Below are 23,554 nucleotides of genomic sequence, written 5' to 3' on the forward strand. Positions count from 1 at the left end.
GGAGAAAACCAAGACTGAAGGATGTTTTTGTAAAGAGTCTCTGTCAGCGACGGAGCAGACAGCTCGTACTGTGTGAGTTTAGTATCCGTGACTGCTGCTCCGTCCAAAGACTGCCTTTATCTGTCTGAGTCATATGATCTGAGTCAGTCAGTTGAAGGTGTAACTCGCCCCGTCGACACACACTGGCTCTATTACTGACTGCGTGTGAAGAGGACGCTTACAAAATCGCCTTTCTTTATAAATTTGCTTTAATGGTGTTATTGTGATAGTGGCCTTTCTTTTACCAGCAGTGGCGATTAAGCACATTTACTCATGTACTGTACTTAAGTGCAGTTTTGAGGTATTTGTACTTTAACTGAGTATTACCATTTTATTCTACTTACTACTTGTTCTAATATAACTCCACTACATTTCAGAGGAATTTTCATACTTTTTACTGCATTAAATTTATTTTAGAGTTATTACATTATTGTTGATAATGTTAAAGACTAACCCAGGGGTTCTCAATATTTTTGTTGAGTTGTTAGCAGTTTCATCAAGTAGTGACATAAAATTATGCAGCATTTCCTGAACAATCCAAAGATGAGAGAAAATTCAGAATAACTGCTCTTTATTAATCTTGTCATGACCCCTCAGATTTATCTTGTGACCCCTCAGTTGGTTACCACTGGAACTGAACCACTTACTGTAACTGTATGTAAATTAGTTAAAGGACCAGTGTGCAGGATTTAGTGGCAGTGAGGATGCAGATTGCAACTACCTGAATACCTTTCCTCTCACACCCCCCTACAGTGGCGGTGCCCTCTTTGGTTTGTCCGTTCTGGGCCACTGTAGAAACATGGCGGACTCCGTGGAAGAGGACCCACTTCCCCAGTGGATATGAAGAGCTCATTCTAAGGAAACAAATACTTTTTTTCAGGCGATTATTATCTAATAGCAGCACACTTATGAGTATTATATTCCATTTCTGACATATTCTGCCAATAAATCCTCCTAAATGCCACACACTGGTCCTTTAAAACGAACTCCACCTTGAACAGCCACAATCAGTATCATTTATTGTATGTCACTAGTACTTTTACTTTCTATGGCCTACTTTAAGTAAATGTATCTGATAATACTTCTGTACTTCTACCTATGTAAGCATTTGAACTGAAGGACTTTTGTTTGTAATGGAGTCTCTTTACATCATTATTGACTTTAATTTATTTTATGTATAACATGTTTTAGAGCCAAAGTGGTAAAACTCTCTGATTTGCTGATAAAACTTTTGCAGATTTATGTGAGAAGGATTTTGATTGCAGAACTTTTACTTTTGTTGAGGGATTTTTCCATATTTTTCCAAGATTTCCTGGCAAACTATATTTCTGAGATGAAGTAAATAATATCAGGTGTCAGATTCTTCCTCCTTGGATGTGTTGTTTTTCTGCCTCAGTTGGCCTCATTTTGGAGTTCTGAAGAAATCTGAGATTACTGCAGACGCACATGACATTTCCTGTTGCGCAAAAGAAAGAAAGCAAAGACACACAAATACATTTTGCTGCCTAAAGTACACCTAACCATCAAGCCACTATGAGGAGTATCAGGTGCATTAGTGAGGTCTGGCACATATGTTGGCTGATAATCAAGTTCTTCCACACAAAGCTGGGAAATATCTTCATGGACCTTGCTCTGTGCACCCGGCTACTGTCATGTCAAAGTGTTGCAAGATTGGGAGGAAGATCAATCACTGTTGTATCTGATTCTTCCTGATATTAAAATGATAGCGTTTAAAGCAAACCGGGGCTTGTTCCCCGGCCTCATATCTGATCTTCTTATCATGTGAACCAAGCAAAGCCTGAGGTGCTGCGGGAGCCCAACTGGTCTCAACTGGCCCCACTGAAGCAGCTTGAACTAGACTGATCAGTATCATGGTCTCAGTGCACATGTGTAGAGATGATAAGCTTTTTTCTATCTCTGTTCTAGTTCTTCTTTGGAATGGATGTTTAGAAATGAAGTGATGCATCAGTAAAGTTTCTGTGTGTGTTTATCATAAACAATACCACATACAAACACAGCTGTACTTCTTCAAACGTTCATCTATCAGATTACTGTAAGTCACTGTTCTTTTTTTTTATCTAAACAAGGTTTGACACAAACAAAATGTTACCAACCAGTCGACTACTATGTGTTACCTTTTCTTATTTGAAAAAAATGTTTATATAACAGAATTATTCCCCTCAGTTCTCTAAGTAAAGGGAACTTCATCTGTTTTGTTTTGACAAAGACAGATTTAAGTTCCCCATCAATTCACAAAGAAACTATGCTAATAAAACTCATACCAGTTCACGTGTGCTGTCACTTTTGGTTTTTGAATAATTTACACGTTTTATTTGAATTGAGTAACCCCAATTAGGTTCTGCAGTGTATGTCTGTTAAAATAAAAATTTAACTCTAACGTACGTATAAATAGGTGAAAAAAACACATAGAAAAATAAACAATGAACAACAAAGACGAACTGTTTTTGTAAATTATCAAAAACCTGCATCAAGTTTAGTGATGGATAAGTTTTACTTAAATAATAACATCACAATTAAGCCTAATAGTTAAAGTTTAATCGCGGAACAGGAACCGATTAAGTTTCTTCGCAACACAATCGGACAAAATTTGACGACGGAACCATCCACTTCCGGTCTGGGTGTCAACACAGAAGGGAAGCGCGTGTCTTCAGCCTGGAAAAATGGTGAGGCTGCTTGTCTGTCAGTGTTAATGATAACAGTTATTTTAATTATCTGATAATTTTTTTAAACGCTGATTTAATTGGTTTCTCGTCGTTTTGTCATCTAAATGTGTTTTTCAGCCGAAGGCTCAGAAAGGAAAAGCCGCGGAGAAGGTTGTTCATCCGTACAGCAGGAAAGCTGCTTACCTCGCCCGAGAGGACATCAGGCTGAAGAAGAAGGAAAGGTGAGTGAGTAAGAAATAAGCCACAACAAAACAACACTGACCTCTGGTGTTGTTCAAACTACTTCAAAGCTGAATTGAGTCGCATGAAGGTAGCACCTGCTTCGCAACAGTTAATCCAACAGCACATATGGATACGACATGTACAGCAGGTGATGGAATGTAACTAAGTACAGTATGTTGATGTACCTGAGTATTTTAATGTTAAGCTACTTTATAGGAAATATTGTACTTTATACTCGACTACATTTATTTGACAGGAATAGTTACTAGTTACTTTACAGATTGAATTTTACATGAAAAACATTTCTTTAATTTATAAAATGCATAAAATTCCCAACCTTTTTTTGCTTGTGATCCCTTAAAATAAATTGATGTGTCAGATGTCTTTGTGTTGATTCCCCCTCTAGACTTCTCTGTTTAGACTGTTAAATTTGAATAATTGTTTTATGCCCAAAGAGGTAAAACTTTACAATATGTTTAAGATAAGAGAACATTTTGAAAAAAGAATCCAAACTTATGCAAAAGAAATGTATTTTTTTCTGAAATATGAAACAAATGTTCAGATATAGATTATAAGCATTGCTTATCATACTTTGTCGTAGGCTTGTGTTACTTTGATTTAATTGGTTTCTCTGATGCTGCAGGCAGAAGACAGACAAAGCAATACGTCTGAGTGGCATCGGTAAGCTCGTTTGTCACTCATGTCATAGATACTCGCTGGCTGGGACGATCAAATCACCCTCCATGAAACACCATCTCTTCCTTTTCTTTGTCTCTGGACTCTCAGGTGAGAAGCTGTTGTGGTTTCAGGGACAGTTGGATCCAGAAAAGACCGTTTACACCCGGAAAGATGCCTGTGACATCATTGAAAGGTCAACGATGGGATTCATGTTCATTTGGTTTTTGTCACTCATCATTTTTAGTTAGAAACACATCAAAATATCTGCAAGTAAAACTAGAAAATACGTATTTGTGCAGTTTGTGAATTGTTCGTATAGAAGAGCAGTATTTCTTTTGTGGCACGTCAGTGTTTAGTGAGCTTGTGCGTTGTCTCGTGTATGTGCAGGTACCTCCAAAGGTTTGATTCTGAACTTGAGCAGATTGAGCTGATGAACGGGATCAAAGGTCGACAGGGTCGTCTCCATGGCGCCAGAGAAGCCGTCATCAAACAGACCATCGAGCGAGAGCGAGAACAATATGAGGGCATCGGATTTGGTGAGTCCTCATAGTATAAATACATATACGCATGCATAAGGCTGTATACATGCACTAAGTGTTGGAAGATATTCCATGATCCTGTGGTTTGTCCTCCTCAGAGATCCCAGACATCATCAATGGAAAGAATCTGAAAACATTCAGGTGAGTGGATACGAATCAGGGCTTGACTTTTCTGTTGATAATCAAAATGTGAAAAATGCTTAATTTTCAACATAGTCTGGTTTTTCATCTACACAATCACTCATGTTCACCAAAAATCTTGTAAACCAAAAAAATGCAATTAAACGACCCTGACATTGTATTTCTTTGTCTCGTGGAGCTGAAACAAGTCAACATTAAATAATCATGATCAAAGTAAATACAAACAGCTGGTAAAATAAACAATGTGACATATACATTGATTGCTCTGGGTATTAAGAAATTCTATTAAAAAACATTTTTTTTAATTTAATAAATGTTTGGTTTAGGTACCTTGAAATTGCTTGAATTTTAAACTTAAAAAGGTGTCTGAACCCTGGATCATGCAAGTCTTAATAGTCTCTGACTCTAAGCTGTATCGCTCTGAATTATTGCATCTGTTCCAAATACCACAGAGGCCTAAAAATACTTATACTTAACAGTTTGAATATTTTTGACTCATATTGGGAATTTAAACATAGGATTCATGAACATCCTTACTGAGAAAGAGTGATGAAATTTGTTAATTCTTTATTTCTGCAGGGAGTGGACGGGTGATCTGAAGAAGCTTCCAAATATTAAACTGCGGAAGGTGTCTAACAAAAGTTTGGACACAAAGAATAAAGAAGAGGAGAAACATGACGCAGAAGATGATGATGAAGATGATTTGGATGATGAGCAGCTGGATGACGTGGCGCTGATGTCGGATTCAAACTGAGGCTGGCTCAGTATGGAAGCTCCAGTCGTCCATTGGGGACAGCTGACTGTGGAAGTGAACATCAGACTGGCCCACAGCAAAGACTTTTTATAGATGTGACGTGTGTTTGCGTGCTTGTGTGGGAAAGATGCTGCTACTCCATGACTGTCCAGAAGATGGTGCCAAACTCTCAGGGGTGGAAAACTAAAAGTCTATCAGTCTGTCCTCCCTTAAAGTATTCTTGTTACTCAGTAACTTCACACCAGCTTGTGAGGGGTTCTACATTCATTGTTTATTGCACAAACAAATATGCATCGTATGTAACCTGAATATTCCATTTTATCCAATCAGAAATAGAAAAATGGTTTTGACAAAGATGTTGAGTGCTCTCGTGTTTTGGATATAAGACACAGAGAAAATTACATTTTCTGTGACGTGACAGTGACGCTGGTAAAAAACCAAATTAAACCTGTAGAAAAGTGGACAAGTGTAAACAACGGTCACCTTTTGTAGATTGAGCGGTCAGTCACTCACACAGTGTGCCAAGTCCAATGTGAGAACGTGAACGGACGACAACCATGAAAGCTCTGGTTACATCATTGTATAAATAGCAGGACCTCGCAGAGCAGGACCACATGAAGCTGCAAACTGTCCAAAAACATCAAAAACAACTGGGATACTTGAGATTTTCTATTTGAAGAAATACTCCAAACTTTTCTATGACAGTAAATCAGCCTTTTCAAAACATTACATGACATAAAGATACAGTTTAGATAATTGTTTCTCTACATATCGTATCTGACTCTTTGGTGTCTGAAGACCTGACTGTCCAGAAGGAGAGTTAAGGCCTCAGTATGCTTCAAACAAAGCGCTTGTTGGATTGTCTAACAGCATGTGAAACCCGCCCACATCCACTTCGGATAACGGTTGGCCAGATATGCGGAGGTGTGAGAACAAGCAGGGTATGAACTTCTTTCCTCCAGCTGTTCTTTTCCATTCTTCACACTACTACCTCCATCATGTCTTTAGTGTACAACTGAATGCAAAGCTATAAATGTCTATGACCAGAGACTTTCCCAAAGTGTGCGTCATTATTTCAATTTCACCACTACCACGTCTCTATGGCACCACGATGTTGTCCGAGGTTCATTTGAAGCATACTGAGAGCTTTAATAGCGTCCACAGAGTGTTCACACCTTTGACTCGTGTCAGTGCAGTTTGAGAAAGTGCATACAGGAATAAAGCTCAACGTACCACGTAACTAAAGTCTTTACAAACCTCTTCTGCTGATGGCTTTATTTTCCTTCACATCTCATCACCTCTTTTCTCCATTTTCTGGCCTGCCACATTCTTCCTTACTGTGCACACTCGCTTGGCTGCAGCCCTTCAGCGGGACTGTGAATCTGTAATTACTTCTCAAGACCAGTAATCACAGGAGCTGAGATGAACAACACTAAAACACTGTATGAGTGTAAATCACACCGTGCTCACGCCAGCTCGTGTTGTCGGATGAGTAGGGTGTGATTCAGGACTCTTCCGAGCGGGAGGAGAATCAGTCAGACGGGGTTTTGTGCCGGTGCCACCGCGGCCTCCACTGACATGTCTGAGTCCATCTGTGCCTCTGGAGCCAGGACGGGGGCCGGAGCGACTGGAACCTCCACGGTCTCGTGCCTGCCGTTGGTCAGGGCGCTGGGCCGGGCCTGAGAGTTGTGCAGGCCTTTCTCGGGGCAGTTCTGCACAGTGATGATGCGGTTGAAGGCCTTGAGGCGGCGCCACAGCTGCAGGTACACTTTGCACTGGATGTACATGAAGATGAGGCCGCCTGTGAAGCCTATGGCCACCACAATCAGCTTGGTCCAGAAGGGCCACTCCAGCACACCTGAGGATGCACACACAGGAGCACACAGAGTGGCTGCAAGTGAGCCTGCAGGATGTGTGTTGGACCATGATGGTGGCGTGTGGAGGGCTGTGCTTACCATTTGACGAATAGTACTTCAGAAGAGAAACTCTCCAAAAATCCTCTGCAATCAAGAGTGAGTGTAATTCCTCTTTATTTCTATAATCTCTGAATAAATGTATTCTATGCTATTATTTCTGATACAATAAATATATATTAATGTTTATTAATATATATACACGAGGCTCTTTTAACACACCGCACCTAACCTTAGGTTCTACACTATGATAATACAGATACAATATGATCACAGCACGACACACCACACCATCAACAAACACAACAAAGAGCTTACAAAAACACGGAGGGGTATTTTCACTTTAACAGTCATCGAAATAATGACCCACTCAAAGAAAACTGGAACTAACGTGAAGGCAAAGTGTGGCTGCTGATGCTCAAAAGAACACACTGGTGGTTTTGCACATTAAGTTTATGAATGTGTCAGCGAAACTATTTTGCGTATGACAAGGGGGTTTGTGGGAGTTTGAAACTCCTCTTCTGCAGGTTATGAGTTGCACTGAACCTTATAAGACCTTTACTTTTTTCTCAAATATATGATTTAATCGTCTGGTAATGAAATAATTGGCACTTGCTGGAGAATTCTGCTCCTTGTGATGAACGCTAACATCTGAAACTCGACTTGACGTTTGTAATTGCATCTGGTTTCTTTTCTGGGTCTTAAAGGTTGGAATTTCTGTGGATTCACCAGCGCTTTCAAAAAACACCGTCCTCAACAATTCTATCATGACATGAACACATGCGTAAGGGTTCACTTTGACGCTTCATTTATGTCAAACAAATTTCAAGTCTCGCAATCAAGTATATTTTCCAACCAATGATTGCATGAAAAGTGTGAAATTTATCAAAAATGTGGTCTGCAGTAAAGTTTACACCATTTGTGGTTAATCAGCTAAAACATGCAACACCCCCAGTTTAGCTAAATACCCTGATTCAATCACATATTTCTTATGGGTTGCAGCTTCCAACATTATCATGAACAATACATGTATGAATCAAGTCACTGATGCACATGACTGCACTTTGATGCCTTATTGTCACATAATTTAGTCTTTGTACGTATCAGTATGTGAATCTAGGTAAATTATGAATTAATTTTAGTTGGATTTATGTGCAGTTCTTCATAGTCTTGTGCAGAGGGACACTTGGGGATGACATCACAGTTAAGATTATAAACTGGGAGACTGATTCAGTATAATACACACACAGTTTGCACTAGATTTACTAGATTTAGAGAAACCATGACAACAAGGAGTGACTGCACAGGAAATTGGTCTTCAAAATCACATCACCAGAGTCAGACAGCTGTGAGTATTGGCAAGCAAACAGGTTGAGTTTTTGACCACTAGGGGCGCTACAGTGTTTAAATAGTTCTACGTGGCTGTGTTTGGTGTTTCAGCAGCATGATGATGCACATGTGCAGATGGGATGTGAAACTAACTGCTGCAGAGTTTCTGCAGTGCTACATGTGGACAGCTGACACCTACTTATCAACTTACATACAGTTTATTTCAATTTTTTTTTATGTTGGAATTCTTTATCAGTACTTCTTAGTTTTCTAATACGTGTTTTTACTCTTATTCCAGTTCTTATTCTTGATTGTACTTCATCTTTTTTAGCACAGCCTCAAGAGTATGCAATCCTGCATGCATATTCAAATGTAATATGCATGCAGGATGCAGAAATGAAAATACTTACTGAGGTAGAAAATGCATCATAATGTTTGTTAGGGCTTAAGTGTACTCATAATACCTTTGAGTGAGAAAATGCTGAATGTGAAGAAAACATTTTAAAAATAAAACTCCCCTTTACCCTTCATTTAGAGATAATTCTGTTTCATCAAAGCCACAAGTGATCCAAAGTTAAACATTTCACTCTGCATGTCTCTGGTATGTGAGAGTGTGGGAGAGGGTGTTGGGGGAAAGCACTGACCGTTCTTCCCAAGTCTGATCTCCTCCGCGGTTCTCCTGACCAGAACGTAGACAGACCACAACATACACGCTATTGCTATGAGGTGAAACAACACTGAACAGAAGATCTTCCTCCTCTCGCTCTTCGACATGTGTAGCTTCTCCCACTGGAGGTCAGAGGGACGGACATGGAGCGGGAAGGAGAGACAATATTGGTTGAAGGAAGAGACAGAAATGGAGTTCATCATTACACCTGACAATGCTGTCTGCAGGGGTTCACCCTAGTTCACACCTTTGAAAGGCATTTGTGTGTGCACCTACCTTGCGTAAAGGTTTGAGCTTCGTCTCCATAACAAAATCGAACTTGCAGAGTTCACAGCAGCGAGTGTCTGAGGATTTGATCCACTGATTGAGACACGCCTGGTGGACAAAGCTCAGGCTCCCCGTGCAGCGACAAGGCATTATCAACGGGCACTCCTCATCCCCCTCACAGTGGCAGATCCTACACAAACACACACACACACACACACACACACAGAAAATAAACATACAGTACACACACGTCGGAACAGTTCATGCTTTTTGGAGAATTTCCCTTTCTGGACGACAAAGTTAAACTGGAACTTCAGCCTGATATTGACAGATGATTGGTGCACACACACACACTAACCTGCAGACCTCCATCTCAGAGTCATCAGAGCAGAGCTGTGGTGTGCCTCCGTTCACACCACAGTGTTTCTGTGGTGTGGGCACTGACATGTCCCCACCCCCTGACCCCTTTTCCTGGTATCTCTTGGTGATGAGCTCCTCGCCATCCTCCGCCAATGAGGAGCTGCCACCTGGGCTGACTTGTGACTTGTAGCTCTTCTCTTTATCTCTGCTCTGCGAGCCCTCCCCCTGTGAAACGTGGTTGTCTCTCTTCATTGAGGCTCTGCTACTGTGCCGCTTCTTAAGGCCTCCGCCGTCCTCCACCAGAGGCTGGTTCTCCTTTCCTTCATCCGAGCCCACCGACTGCAGCTCCATGATCTCGGCTTTGTCTTCCCCTCTTTTAGGCCCATCCCTCTCTCGGCTGCTTCCACTGCGGCGGCGCACTCTTCGGGCTTTCTCTTTGCTCCAGCTGCGGGCCTCGCGCCATGCCTCGTCCTCGGAGGTTGAGTCCGATTGGGGGGCCCCTGAGCAGCGGAGGCGAGGTGGGAGTTCCCTCCGGTTCTTGGAAGATCGCTCCCTCTTCTCGCCCCGCTCGCTGCGGTCTGAGCTGAGGCTGCGGTCGCTGCGGTCGGTCTGCGCCTGTTTGCCGTTGGTTTCCACGTAGTCGAGGGTGGTGCAGCTGTTCCTCTTGCGGCGGTGACGGCGTTTCACGTGCTTCTTCTGGGCATGAGTTGACGAGCCCAGGGTTGTGCTGGTGACTGTCATCACAGAGGTGTGTGCGTGCTTGTTGTGTAGTGATTCAGAAGCATCCTCTTCTAAACGGGTCAGCTGGCCAGAACTGAACACACACACACACACACACACACACACACACACACACACACACACACACACACACACACACACAGATGAAGATGTAAAAATAAGATGAAAGGAGATGGAGAAGACACGAATGTGATGATATTAACTAAACAAATGGTCACTTGACCCAAATTACATAAATGTACCATCTATGTAGGTATGCAGACTGTTTTGTCTTTATACAGCCAACTTTTGAGATATCTGTATCTGAGATTTCTACATTCACCTTAGTACAATGGAGGTGAACTGGATTTCATCTGTGGTGTTCTAGTTCAGTTCCATTATAATTAAGTGAAGGAAAGAATACAAATGAAACTAAATCTGCTTTGATACCACTTAAGGTGAGGGAATATATTATAATTCTGGAGAATCAACCTTTTAAACTTCCTCCAGAGCCGACTGATATCAGGATACTATCAAGCCTGATTCCAGACTTCTGGATTACTGTTCACATCTAAGGTTTTTTGTGGTTCAGACAGGTCTGTTTGAGCTTTGTAGGTAAGAATGGCGTTGTCACATTCCTGCGTCAGAGTCAGAAAAACAACCAATTGTGGATGAGCTGCAGCTCAGGGGGAAACAACAAGTCTAAATTCAGCATATTTTTCCAATCAATGTGAAAAACATTAAGTTAACTGTTCCAAAAAACGCCCACCAGCTTCCGTCTTGACTGAAATTTATGCTGGACAGATATGTCGTTAACTACTGAGAGGTTCAGGAGACTCCTCAGAGACAGAAGATGGACATGATGTATAACTGAAAAATGAAGTGGAAAAAATGCCAATTTGGTCTGATTCTCAGGCTCAGTAGGAGATGGTGAATATGGAATGATTTGAGCACGCCATGTGACAAATGGAGGTCCAAGCAGAAGACATCACGGATGTCCATGCTGCTATCAAACGCAGCGTCCTTCCAGCCTTGAAACCACAGGACCGTCAGCGTGACGACCACACCACCAGTGGATATAATTAGATGGAAGGAGAAGAAGGATCCGATTTCTGCAATCAGCCATCGTCCTCTCATTGATTGTGCAATGGGAGCACCATTGGATTTCAGCATTCATTGTAATGTTGTTATTTCCTCGGGGTACGGCAGACTGTACTGAACTGAACCACGCACTCAGTGGAGAAGAAGCTTTAAACTGTGTGTGTTCATATCACAGAGAGAGAACTGTGGCTGCTCTGGAGACTGGCTTTCAGCTGTTTGTAGATATTCAAGGCACACTGGTAACTGTAACTCTGGGTCAGACTAAGAGAGACAGCTGTCTTACCTGCATATGTCCTGAGAAGACGGGGTGATTGATGTTCTTGAGGCTGTTAGCCCTGCTGTAGAGTTGCTGGCCTGAAACAACAGATTCAAGTTAGCTTCCATGCTGCTACGCAAGTACAAAAACACAATCAATATAAATGTTGATCTAATGAGAATTCATAAACAGGAATTATCTTTAAGATGCAGAAATTGATTTATAAGCAGCCCTGACATATTATGGCCTTATCAAGTTGTTACTGCTTACATGTTAGCAAACAACTGCCCACGTCCACATCCAGCAGTGTTTCTGTATTTCTGGTCACCTGTCAATGCTTATATTTTTACACTGCTATTCAAAAAGTTTTTTATAGGGATTATAACCTAATAAGTAATAATAAGTGACTCTCAGTCATTACTGAATCAAAATGGTTCAGTTGGGCTCTAAATATTTTGCGAAGCCTCTTGTCTTGGGGCCGCCTGCAGTCCACTCAGCGGTTAGACTGAATCGCTTTAAACTGTCAGTCCATAGCGCGTCCAGCTGATATGTCCTGATCCAATTGCAGTTGTGCTTACCCTAGACTAACCTTCTATTTCTGTTTTGACGTTTTAAGAATAGCTTTGCTAAAGCAACACGCCCGTTAATTCTAGCTTGTTACAGGCTTTATTGTGAACTTGACGGTGAAACCTGTTCCTGTTTAAACCTGCAAAGATTTTAATGCTAAGCTTAGAATTTCTTTTACCAATGACTGCTTATAGTTTATTCAAATGTTGCTCAGATGTATCTTTCTCTCTTTCTCCCCTTTTAGTTTGTTTTAGTTTGCAACTTTGTAGTTTTTTTTTTAACCTTTTTAAGTATTTCAACCTTCTGTCTGACTGTGTGTTGAGCAATCTGTACAACAACAAAACAATTTCCCTGCAGGGATCAATAAAGTTTTTCTTAATCTGAGTCTGAATCGAACCATTGTACAATGTTTAGCCCGCCATCTCCTGACAAATCTGTCTGCGTCTTTAGCTGCTAGATGTTTGGCTTTTTATAGTAGTCAGTTGTTAATTTTGTCTCCCTACTGCTGTTAAAATGTGTCTGAGACTGATGTTAACGGTTCATTTGCTGGTCATAAATCCAAAACAATTTGGTAAAAGATGTTTAAAGGCTCAAGTGACCTGTTGAGATACGGGTGATGCTCCTCTGTGGGTGTTTACTACAGCAGGCAGCCCTTCCACATTACACCCAGTCATCTGATTCAGAATTAATATGACCAACTATTAATTTGGGAGCTTAAAGCATCTCATGAGTCATACAGCAGTGTGCGCTCAGAGCAACCTTTATTGATTTGTTAGTAACACTTCTAGCATCAGCACATTCTTGCACATCACATTCTGCTCGGTTAAAGGATGCTACCGTAAACTCTGAACTGTGACCTTGTTATTGGCCCTTTAAGCTCTCTGATATTCAGTGGTTACCTTGGAGATGTTGCTGGATCGACTCCCTGAGCGTCCAGGGGCCTTCCTCCCCTGCAGGGAGATGAGACAGAAAATCATTAGAAACACGGGGAAGGACGTGATGCTTTAATGGCGCCCGAGCAGCCGGAGCTGTTGAGACCAGCGATTTCTCAAGCACGCAACACGAGGTTTAACATTAATGAGACATTAAAAGCATATTTCACTGCTCTCACGTCAAAACAGGAGCTCATTCATCTCACTGCTGTAGAGCTACAACAAACAATTAGGTTCATCATGAAGTAATGTGCAGATTGTTTCTGTGGTAAACTGATTAATCTAAACTGTTTTGTCAAATACATAATTTAGAATATCATAAAACACGGAAAGCAGCAAATCTTCACATCTGAGAAAGTGCAGCAAGAGAATATTTCCCATCAAACAACTATTACAGTTAATCGATGGCTCAACACGGCTTTCTGTCAATCCACTAATTCAGATCAATTGACTGATTGTTTTAGCTCTAATCTGCTGTCACCTTCATTTTGTCCGAAGATTTCCACGTCAGAAACAGTTTAAAGTTAACTTTTCAAACTAGATTTTCAATTGACTAAAAGTAAAATTAGTGACTAAAATTCAATAAGTTCTCCTACAAAGGGTACATTTCATAGGTTTTGTCTTGTTAAAGTAGCTAAAGATAAATAGATTGGACAAACTAAATGCTTTAACTTAATAGAAATAAAAATAAAAACATCCTATTCACACTATGCAGCTTTTAACATCACCAACATGCTTAATATTATTCAGTGTTGGCTGGTTTTGTGTTGATTGGTTAAAATCCAGTGTCAGGAGTCATGCGTGGACACGTGTCCTTGTTTTTTCATTGTGACCAGAGCTAAAGCCAGACAATCCAATTACCTGGTCGTCCTGCTAAGTGCACAAGATGCTGCTCTGCAATGTGTCTCTATTTAAAGCAAACTAATAGCACGTTTTCCAGAACTTCCTAGAGCGCTGATTGCCTGAACTCAACTGTTAGACCTTGAACTCAACCCTCAGACATCTGTGGCCTCATTCACCGCCTGCAGCATCTTACACAAGATGCAGGCACTGTGTGGGAGTTGCCAAGTATTAACGCTGGTAAACCACCGTGGACAAAAAATATCATCCCTGCTATTTGAATCACCTGTTTCCTCAAGTTATTTTCCAGACACCAACACACTCTCAAACCAGATCATCTTACAAGTGGGCGATAGATGCAATTTTCTATCATTCTACCTGACAAATCAAAGTAGCTCAACACTCTGATGCATAAATCAAATAAAATTCAATTTGCCAAAAAAACAGTCCTGATCATTGATATCTTACTTTGGCCAAAATGGCTTATTACACCTCAAAGTTTTAAAGGGAATGTTGTGTTCTGTATAAACAGCATGGCAAAATCTCTTAAAGTAGACAAATTTAGCCTATATTTATATAATCACATCACCCAAGTCTAGTTCAGCTGTCTCTCTGTGTTCACATGAGTTAATTACTTTTCATTTTAAAACTTGAAATAAAAGGATGCAGGCTGAGTAGCAGCATTTCTGCTCTTTCTTTGCCCTAAAACATCAGAATCTCTTGGCAGGTGTCTAATCAGATAGTGTTGACTTCACACTTACTTTGTTGTGGGTTGGGAAAGCTATGGTTAGAAAGTACCAGATCTATCAGAGGATACAAACTTTCTGGAGAAATTGCACTAAGATATATCAGAGCTTCCCCATCCTTTTCAAATAATCTACCCCCACATCACCATTTTCAGTTGACTTTCATCCCCAGCCACGATGTATCTGGCAGCCAGGTGCATTATGGGATTAAAACCGTCTTGTCCCAGACAGTGTAAACACACCTTCAGCCTCAGCTGCCTTTACTGTGGAACAATCTGAATGAGGTATGTGTGAAAATTAGTCACACACACACACACACACACACATGCGCACACACGCACTGATCATGGCATGGAACAAGCAAGGTAACCTGCCAATCGTCTGGTGTTGGGGTGAGTGGGCAGTGGAAAATGAACTGAGTAAAAGTTAAAGTGATGTGTGTTGATGGTATATTCCAAGGAGGAAAATACCATTTAACAGATAGAGGTTGTTTTTCTTTAAATGTTCTTATTTCCAGTAGATCACATGAAAAGACCAACACCAAAAACACAACTGTTCTCTCAGTACTTTCAGACTCCTTCCTGTTGAACCGACGCAACAGGCTGCACCATTATACTGATGCCACCCCTGTCTGAATGGAATGGTTTTGTTTTCCTTATTCTTTAGTCATTAGTCATTATAGATATGTGTGTGTGTGTGTGTGTGTGTGTGTGTGTGTGTGTGTGTGTGTGTGTGTATGCATATATGCAACAATGTGACTTACAGCGGTTCCTTTTCTAAACAGAATTTCATACTTTGGATAAAATCAAAAATAACAAACAAGTTCAAACAAGAACAGGGACTATTTTCAGCCCTGAATTAATACATCTGTGTATTTATGGCAGCAGGACAGTGTTGGTGGGACCGACTCAAAATAAACTGCAGTGCTCATGTTCGTCGTGTTATCCAGAGCACCAGTGTGGCTCACTCTGGATGCACTGGAGGTCTATGGCATGGATAAATGTGATATATAAGGCTTTCACTATACAGATAGTAACTGTAGGATCAATTCATAACCTGCATCTTGATGGGATCTGTTGACTAATAATATCTACCAAACTACTCCACAGCACTGATGGCTTTAATGCTAACACAAAGGCTCAGGCTTTTGGAAAGATAAAAAAAAAGTAAATCTACACAAACAGTCTTATACATGCATGCTTACATGTAATATATGTTAGAGGTGTGTTTGTAAGATTGTGGTATTTATGTATATAGTATATACAGTATAAATCTTGTAGGTTCAGCAATATGAGAATTGTAATCTTTATGTATCATACAGAATATTCAGATCAAAGTTGATGTTTGTAACGTCTCATGTGGGTGGGGTCTTTATATCTTTTATACTTGACATATAAAAAACAGACCAGAGCTTGGGTGTACCAACCCACACATAGAAACAGTTGTCGGTGCACTGATGCAAATGAGGGAAATAAATAAGAGAGACAGTGACGAGTAGAAGACTACATTTTCTAAGCTGATCAAGGGATTTGCTGATAGCCAGGTTTAAATCAGTAGTCCTGCGTGAAGTCAAAGCAAACACTCTGCAACCTCCTCTGGGTGTTTAGAGGAGATGGACACATGTACTGGGCCCAGAGCGCATGTTTGTAATGTTCGTATTTTAACAGGACAGATCAGCTCTTCATTATGAGTCATAAAACAGACTATCTGCCAATAAATCACACATCACTTCTCCAGAATCCCGTCATGTGTTTAAATACGGTTACTGGTTAAAGTAAAATGCCTTCAACTATGTGGAAAGTAGTTGTGCATGTGTGCACTTCAGGTGATTTTCATTAGTCTGAATGACTTGCTGCCCCTAACAGCCCGTTAAGAGAAATGAGGGGTCAGCTGTCAATGATGGTATAAAACTGAGTCAATACAACAGGTTTTTCAAAAGTTGTGGATCGCTGCAAATACTAGAGCCCCTCGAGCATACAGACGTAAAAATGTGCTCACACATGGACACACACACACACACACACACACACACACACACACACAACCAAATGCATTATCCCCTCCAGGCTTAGATAACAAACAATAAACGTGCATGGACATCATTATGGGAATAATGAGAATTTGGTGATTTTTTTATTCAAAAAAACAATGTTTTGTGTCACCTGTATGGATGAGTGTTGGACAGTAAAGGAGTATTTCACCATTTCTTTTTTAATTAGATGAGAAAACTGCTATCAGTTTCCTCTGTGTTAAGTATAGAGCCATTGGTCTGACAGGTGTTGAACATTGCTGAGCACAACGACTGAAAGTAGGGGGAGAGAGCTAGTCTTTTTAGCTTGTGAGCTAATAACCTGCAAGTCTCAGAATTCCCTCAACTTTGGTCAGTATTAGGAAAGTGTGAAATGTCGCCAACTTTCACATTGTGTTAAAATGACACAATGTTGTTGAGCCAGACTGGCCATTTCCCTCTCTTTCCAGTCCTCCATCCTAAGCTAAACACAACTGAGTACTCCTTCAAGACTGGCACATCTGAACTGAGTGAAACAGCAGTTGAACGTCCTACTCATGCGCAGCTATTCAGTCTTGCTAACTCCCCTGACAGACAAAGCCAAGTCTGTGCAAACAGGCATCAACGTGATTTGCACCAGATGTACAGAAGCCAAAAGGGAGAGAGAGACAAATTGTGTTTGTTCAGAAGTCATGAGAGACTTAAAGATTATCCCATTCCCATTGACAAGGTAACATAGCCAACAATAAATTCTGCTAATAACGGCTCAGATAAATTACATTTTATTCTGCGATGACCTAATTAGCCATCTGTGCATGTAAATATTAGATATATTGGATAATGTTGGCGTCAGTCATATCCAGTAGCAAACAAATGAACACAAAAACAGATGATGACCACAAAACAGTGGTTGTGGTCCTGTAATAAAGTCATAGTTTGTGTACGTATAGGTCTTTTTCCTAGAGAATCAATTTTGCACATTGGGTGAAAGTAGAAACTAGTTTGAGCTAGCTGAGTGCCTACATCAATAACAGATGTTGGCTCAACCGCTGCAGACAAGACAACATCAAATCAATCATAAATATCTCAACAGGTAAACTGAGGGAAGAGTGAGAGGAAAATGTGAATTCAATGTTTTCTGTTTTGTAGGCGTACAGGGTTAATAAACGGCAGACTGACAGATGCAAGCCTCTAAATAGGCTGCGGTGAAAACTTGCAACGTGTTGGGTCTGTAGCATCTGTACAGTAGTTGCATCTGCATCATTATCATCACCATTATCACCAACTCTTTGGCACACACCAAATAAACATAGATACACAACGGAAATATCTAAAAAGGTAAATGACTTTCAATATCAGGCTTTTCAGTCTTGAATCCTTAACAGGAGATACAGCACCTACAGTTGTACACTGGCTCCATCTTGGTCCCTCCATAGGTGTTTTATGTGTTTAAAGGTTTTACTCCTCACCTCAAGCAAAGAACCTGCAATGTAACATCCAAAGTATCCTGAATCAACCACCAGACAGGTCTAAGTCACAACAAATCCCTGCCAGCTCTCAGCAGCTGAGGAACATTGGAAGAAGTGTCTCACAGAAAGCAGAAGTCGCGAGCTCAGCACGGTAAAACACAGCAGTACTTCCAGCCAGAGCCTGGTTACAGTGCAACCTACAGTTCAGCAGTAATAAAATGCTGCATCAGAGATAACATCCTACCGTCACCTACCTGAGCGCCTGCTCCTCTGCCGACACTCTCACTGTGATGCACAGCAGAGACTTTGGTGAGTTTAGTGTGGACATGTGCATGTTTCTGTGGAGGGGATTAAGTGATGTAGCATGGGCTGAGGGCTATATTTTGGTTCTGTACTTTGGCTCAGGGTCAAAAAACACCTACAGCCGCATTTAGACAACCAACCATGAAGCTGTAGCTGCACTGTTTATAATTCGTACAACGTGTTTTATAGGATGTCACCGTTAAAAGAACTTAACACTTGGTTTAAAATTTAAAGTATTTCTTTGCAACATTAAATATTTGTAAGTAACTAAGTAGATGAGGAGTCTCTTGTGCACAAAAATGTGCGACTAGCAGATGTACCAGAATGCAAAGTTAGCATCTTTTATTTGTTTATGTTGTATGTTAGCTTGGAACGGGCAGTGGCTGTGAAGAATACAATAATGTCTGCTGCCATGTTAGAGTGTGTTCACACTGTCACATTGTTGTTAAGTAATTACATACCAGAGTTCCCATCAAACCCGGCTGAGATTTTTATACTGCATGTAGTGTCTGTTAATCTTGACACCTAGCCATGTTGCCTGGGAACTGGCTCATTGACAGTAGAAGTATTTGCATATTAGGCACTGACTGGCTTTCGAATTTGTGACGTACTAAATCTAGCTTGCCGAGGGTACATTTGAAAGGCAAAGATGTCTCCCGCTCCAGCAGAGGAATGTGAAAACACCTCAAACTGTGCACATACACAAGGAGGTATCGTCAAGGTTTGACATTTGAGGGAACATAAACAGAGGAAAAAACATTTTTGAGAGGAGTGAAATCTTAAAATAGTGAAATGTATACTTAGATCTGTGAGTAGATCTGTGAACACCAGTTTGTAGATGTTTGTTTTTGGTCATACCGGTAACTTGCATATTATTATCAAATTATTATTGGATGTTTAAAGAACCATACCAGTGTGTTTGAAAGTTAGCTCCTCATCTATAAATCATACAAATGCTACATTTTTGTGATTTCAAATGCTGTACTGTAATTTTTACAGCCATTTATTTCCATTCTTTTCTCTTAAGTATGAAAATTAACTGCCAGAATATATAACAATGTAACTTTAAGAAAGACTAATCAAGACTTGGTGTTCACTGTGATGGATTGCAGGATTCAGGTACGTTTCAAGAGTCTGCTAATTGATTTTAACAATTTTCAGTGATTTTAAAAGTCCAACAAAATAAAAATTGCATTTTCTGTGTTTTCAACTTGTGTTGCTAGTTGTATTGCTGTTCTATCTGTTGCTTTTATGTCAAAGTATAAGAAGATTAAGAATTTAATTATAAAAAAAGTTACACAAACCAACAACCTACATCATTCAATAAGCTCATTCAGTGTTTGTGCTCATTATGTTCAGCCTGGTTTGACCACAGTCTACTACGGAGATGAGCTACACTGCAGTAAGAGCAAAGAGTGCACATATAGCTGATGGTATCATCAAAACACTGTGACAGTACCATCAGCAGGCATTTATATTATGCATGCATATTATCCCAACCTTACTGCTGTGCATTATTGTATCCACATCCCCTAACAAATCTATAAAATGACTAATGGTAACTGTAGACTGTGGTATCAAAAAACGGTCCTGCAACACAAGAAGTTTGCATGTTAGTGGTCTAATGCCATGTGGCCACCACATCCTGTTTCTGGTTCATGCTAAGATCCTTTGTTGTGTGTTATAATCCAGTAACGTATTTTGTGTTTGTTTTTAGTTTCAACTGTCGCATACAGGCAGAGGAAAGAAGTTCACTTTTTTATGTTTTAGACCAGAGAGCTGCCCAATGCCTAAAAATGCTGCATTCTGTATACATATGTTAATGCTGATTGACCATCAATGTACGTGAGCAGATGTAACCACTGATCAGCTTTTATATACAGTTTTATAAACCTAGTTTTCACTTAATTTAGAGAGTTTTGCAAAATAAAAAACACCATCCATGTGTCCTAATTGAAAGTTTTTGACTTTGTGAGGTTATATGAAAATTTTTCCCTCAACAGATACTACTACTACAGCAGAGATGTTACAGGCAATATAGCAACTGACAATATGTCTTTCAACAGGCTAGTAACGAAACAGTCAAGACTTTTGGATGCAGGTCCTGTGAATACTGTAGGGCAATGAATAAATCACACTAGAATATGTGCCAAATACAAGGATGTGAAACCACTTCAAACGAAACTTTAAAGAGACTATTTCAAATCCTGTTTCCAGTTTAACAAGAAGATTCGCAGTGATGCTTTTAATTAACAATACATAGTGCAGACTACAAGTGCATGAATGACAATTATAAAACACTGAGGTTTATTCTTGTTCATGTCTGGGATTGAGAGCGCAAATACATACAAACTGACTTGGCAACAACCATTTGACGACTTGCATGAAGTTGTAATCCGTTACTCAAGATGAAAACACGTAACATGAGGTGATGCAACGTGACGCTGAATGACGTACTATGATGTGATATTTTATGAAGTGGTGTGATGTCAGACTCTATAAAAGATACAGTGGAAAACATCAAACATTAAGTGTGGGAACAGTGATAAAAGGTTACCGAGTGCATCCATATTGTATGTGTGAATGCGTGCAGTGAGAAAAAAAAGACCTGTCAGCTGATACTGGAGGTTAACACACACACACACACTTGCTTGCACATGCACACATATGCAACCTCTTCTACAGTCTTAAGGATCAACGCTCAAGGACCAATTATGACCAGTATGACTTCTACCTCCTGACAACACAATGAACATTTCAGGAATCTTAAATCTCTGTCATTTGACCAACTTTATACTAGTTGTAAGCCTTAACTGTACAAAAAAAAAAAGAAAAAATTGCCATCTTAGCTTGAAAACATAGTTAAAAGGTCAGAAACTCACCTCAGTCTTGTCTTTGGAGCGAGGAGCACTCTTGCCGTTGCTGGCTGTCTCCCTGGCTGGAACCACAGTTATCTGTTGTATTGGCATGCTGCTGTTTCCAGGCAACGCTCTGGTGTTACTTCCACAGCATTCCCAGCACGCAACGCCTTCCCGTCCTCCGATCTGCTTCCCTGCGTGTGATCTGCTGTCCCATCAACGAGCTGGTTTCGAGGAAGGGAGACGCTGCTCCGGGATCGCTCTCCTTTATCAGCTCAATCCATACCATCGAGAGGAGCGGAGATGGAACGGGATCAGGTCACCGTGGCAACAGGAAGACAGCTCTTGAGATGGTGGGGTGTGAGGTCGTCATGACGACTGGGAAACTACTCAACACTGCACACCACCACCTCCTCCCCCTCCTCCACTGCCCTCCTGCTGAGAGAGAGAGACGGACAGAGGAAGAGTTGAGATGGAGCTGAGCAGTAAACAAGGAGGCAGGGAAAATGTGTGTTGCAGTGACGTGTGTGTGTGTGTGTGTGTGTCTTGCTTGGAGGGGCGGAGCCAGGATTCTGTCGTGCTTGCTGGGAAACAAGCATACGGTCCATAAGGATTAGGGCTTAGACTAACCTCAATCTCCTCCTCTGACCAGTGGTGCTGCTAATAAGCTTATGCAACTTGTGCACATGGACAGCGGTAACACACAATCACAATCTCACACACACACATACACACACACACACACACACACACACACAGCCTGATTGTTCAGGGACCTGTTGAGAAACAATGTGTCGACAGACTTAAGACACCTCATTTCTTCTGTTGCGTTAAAGGAATAAAGGCACATCGGTCATCTATCTGGCCGTGAAGTGAAAAGCTATGCATATCATACATGGCAATGCCTTCATAGAATCTGTGTGGAGGTGTCAGTGTGTTTGGGTGACTGAGGTGTAATCCTGTTTCAAAATGTCTGAGGTCATGAGGATTATGACTGATATAACTGGAAAATGGATGACTTTAATTTATCAGTGAAGAACAGCAGCTGACTGAAGTGAGGAGGCAAACAAGCCAAGTGGTAAATTAAATCAAATGTCTCCACAAAGGCATGTACAGAACCAAACAAAACCAAGGGGCTTCCAAGATGCTTTGAATAAATTATAAAAACTTTTGGCATGAGTTTGAGTTCAATACTAGAGGGGTGCCAGGGGAGTGGGATTGGGAATGACAGGCGATGGAACGCATCCTCGAAACACACTTAAGAAGTAGTATAAACAGGAACAGTTCAACTACTACGACCACCACAATGCATGTGTGCAGTCTGCAGGTGCTCATGCATGCGTCCATCTGGGAGCATATTCAGGCCTTCAGTTCATCACTGAGTAGAGGTCTAATCAGCCAGTGTAACTGACCTGTGAGGGCTGGCTGGGCCTTTGAACTTAGTCTGGTTTCAGACCTCTGAATTGCAGCCCACATCTCAGATTTGTTCAGGGATTCAAAAGGTCTGATGTTGCTCTCAATGACAGCAGTTTTACTGCTTAGAAAAACAGCTGAGCTAACAATTCTGCACACATCTCCATGTGGCAGACCCAGAAAACTGAAGAAGATTTGCTTCTGCATCTATTTGCACACTCCAGGACTTCTACTGTGTCTATTTCCAATGAAAAGCCCAAATGAGGAACTCTATTTAAAAAGCTTGCTTGAGCTTGTTATTTCTTTCTCAGTACACGTAATCTCTACTTTGATGGACATGCACTTGTGCTTTGGTTTAACTCAACATAAACTGACCTTCTGTCTCTAATCTGCAGATTGTTTTCAACTTCCCCAGACTGCTGTATTCAGTGGAAATACCACCACTGACAATCTGACATGAATTGTGGTTGCGTTTTCATGATCAATCAGCTATGAAACTTCTAATCTTTGCATTTCTTTGTGTTATCTTCTGATTCTTTAGCATAGAGAACATTCAACAGCTTGTTAGCAGCAGCCACATCGCCCCTGTGTTTAACAAGCACTGCTGAGAGGACAAGTGCTCAAATTATGCGTCCCAGACATCCTAGATGTGTGCCCACCCATACCCTTTTCACACATTCATTCACACGCATACCATTTTACCACAGTGGAAATGGGGACCACAGGGGACATTTGCATTGTGGTCTCC

The 23,554-nt window shown here is 40.9% G+C and overlaps 2 protein-coding genes across 3 annotated transcripts; one reads left to right on the forward strand and one right to left on the reverse strand.

Annotated features, from left to right (window-relative positions):
- The first annotated feature begins 2,616 nt into the window (after positions 1 to 2,616).
- Positions 2,617 to 6,305, forward strand: tma16 (translation machinery associated 16 homolog). The gene is made up of 7 exons (XM_041933138.1): positions 2,617 to 2,723; positions 2,841 to 2,944; positions 3,589 to 3,626; positions 3,732 to 3,816; positions 4,011 to 4,159; positions 4,261 to 4,303; positions 4,883 to 6,305. Exons 1-7 carry the CDS (start codon positions 2,721 to 2,723, stop codon positions 5,055 to 5,057), a joined length of 597 nt encoding a protein of 198 aa, XP_041789072.1. The 5' UTR covers positions 2,617 to 2,720; the 3' UTR covers positions 5,058 to 6,305.
- On the reverse strand, positions 5,314 to 21,834 carry march1 (membrane-associated ring finger (C3HC4) 1). Of its 2 annotated transcripts, XM_041933136.1 has the most exons (8): positions 21,418 to 21,834; positions 13,137 to 13,187; positions 11,698 to 11,768; positions 9,592 to 10,407; positions 9,243 to 9,423; positions 8,944 to 9,088; positions 7,013 to 7,057; positions 5,314 to 6,915 (listed from the first exon to the last, which is right to left on the reverse strand). In XM_041933136.1, exons 1-8 carry the CDS (start codon positions 21,502 to 21,504, stop codon positions 6,593 to 6,595), a joined length of 1,719 nt encoding a protein of 572 aa, XP_041789070.1. In that variant the 5' UTR covers positions 21,505 to 21,834; the 3' UTR covers positions 5,314 to 6,592. The 2 variants fall into 2 exon arrangements, with proteins under 2 accessions (XP_041789070.1, XP_041789071.1); XM_041933137.1 differs by lacking the exon at positions 7,013 to 7,057.
- Between the last annotated feature and the right edge of the window lie 1,720 nt (positions 21,835 to 23,554).

Source organism: Chelmon rostratus, chromosome 3 (assembly GCF_017976325.1).
Source record: "Chelmon rostratus isolate fCheRos1 chromosome 3, fCheRos1.pri, whole genome shotgun sequence".
In the NCBI taxonomy this organism is placed as follows: Eukaryota; Metazoa; Chordata; class Actinopteri; order Chaetodontiformes; family Chaetodontidae; genus Chelmon; species Chelmon rostratus.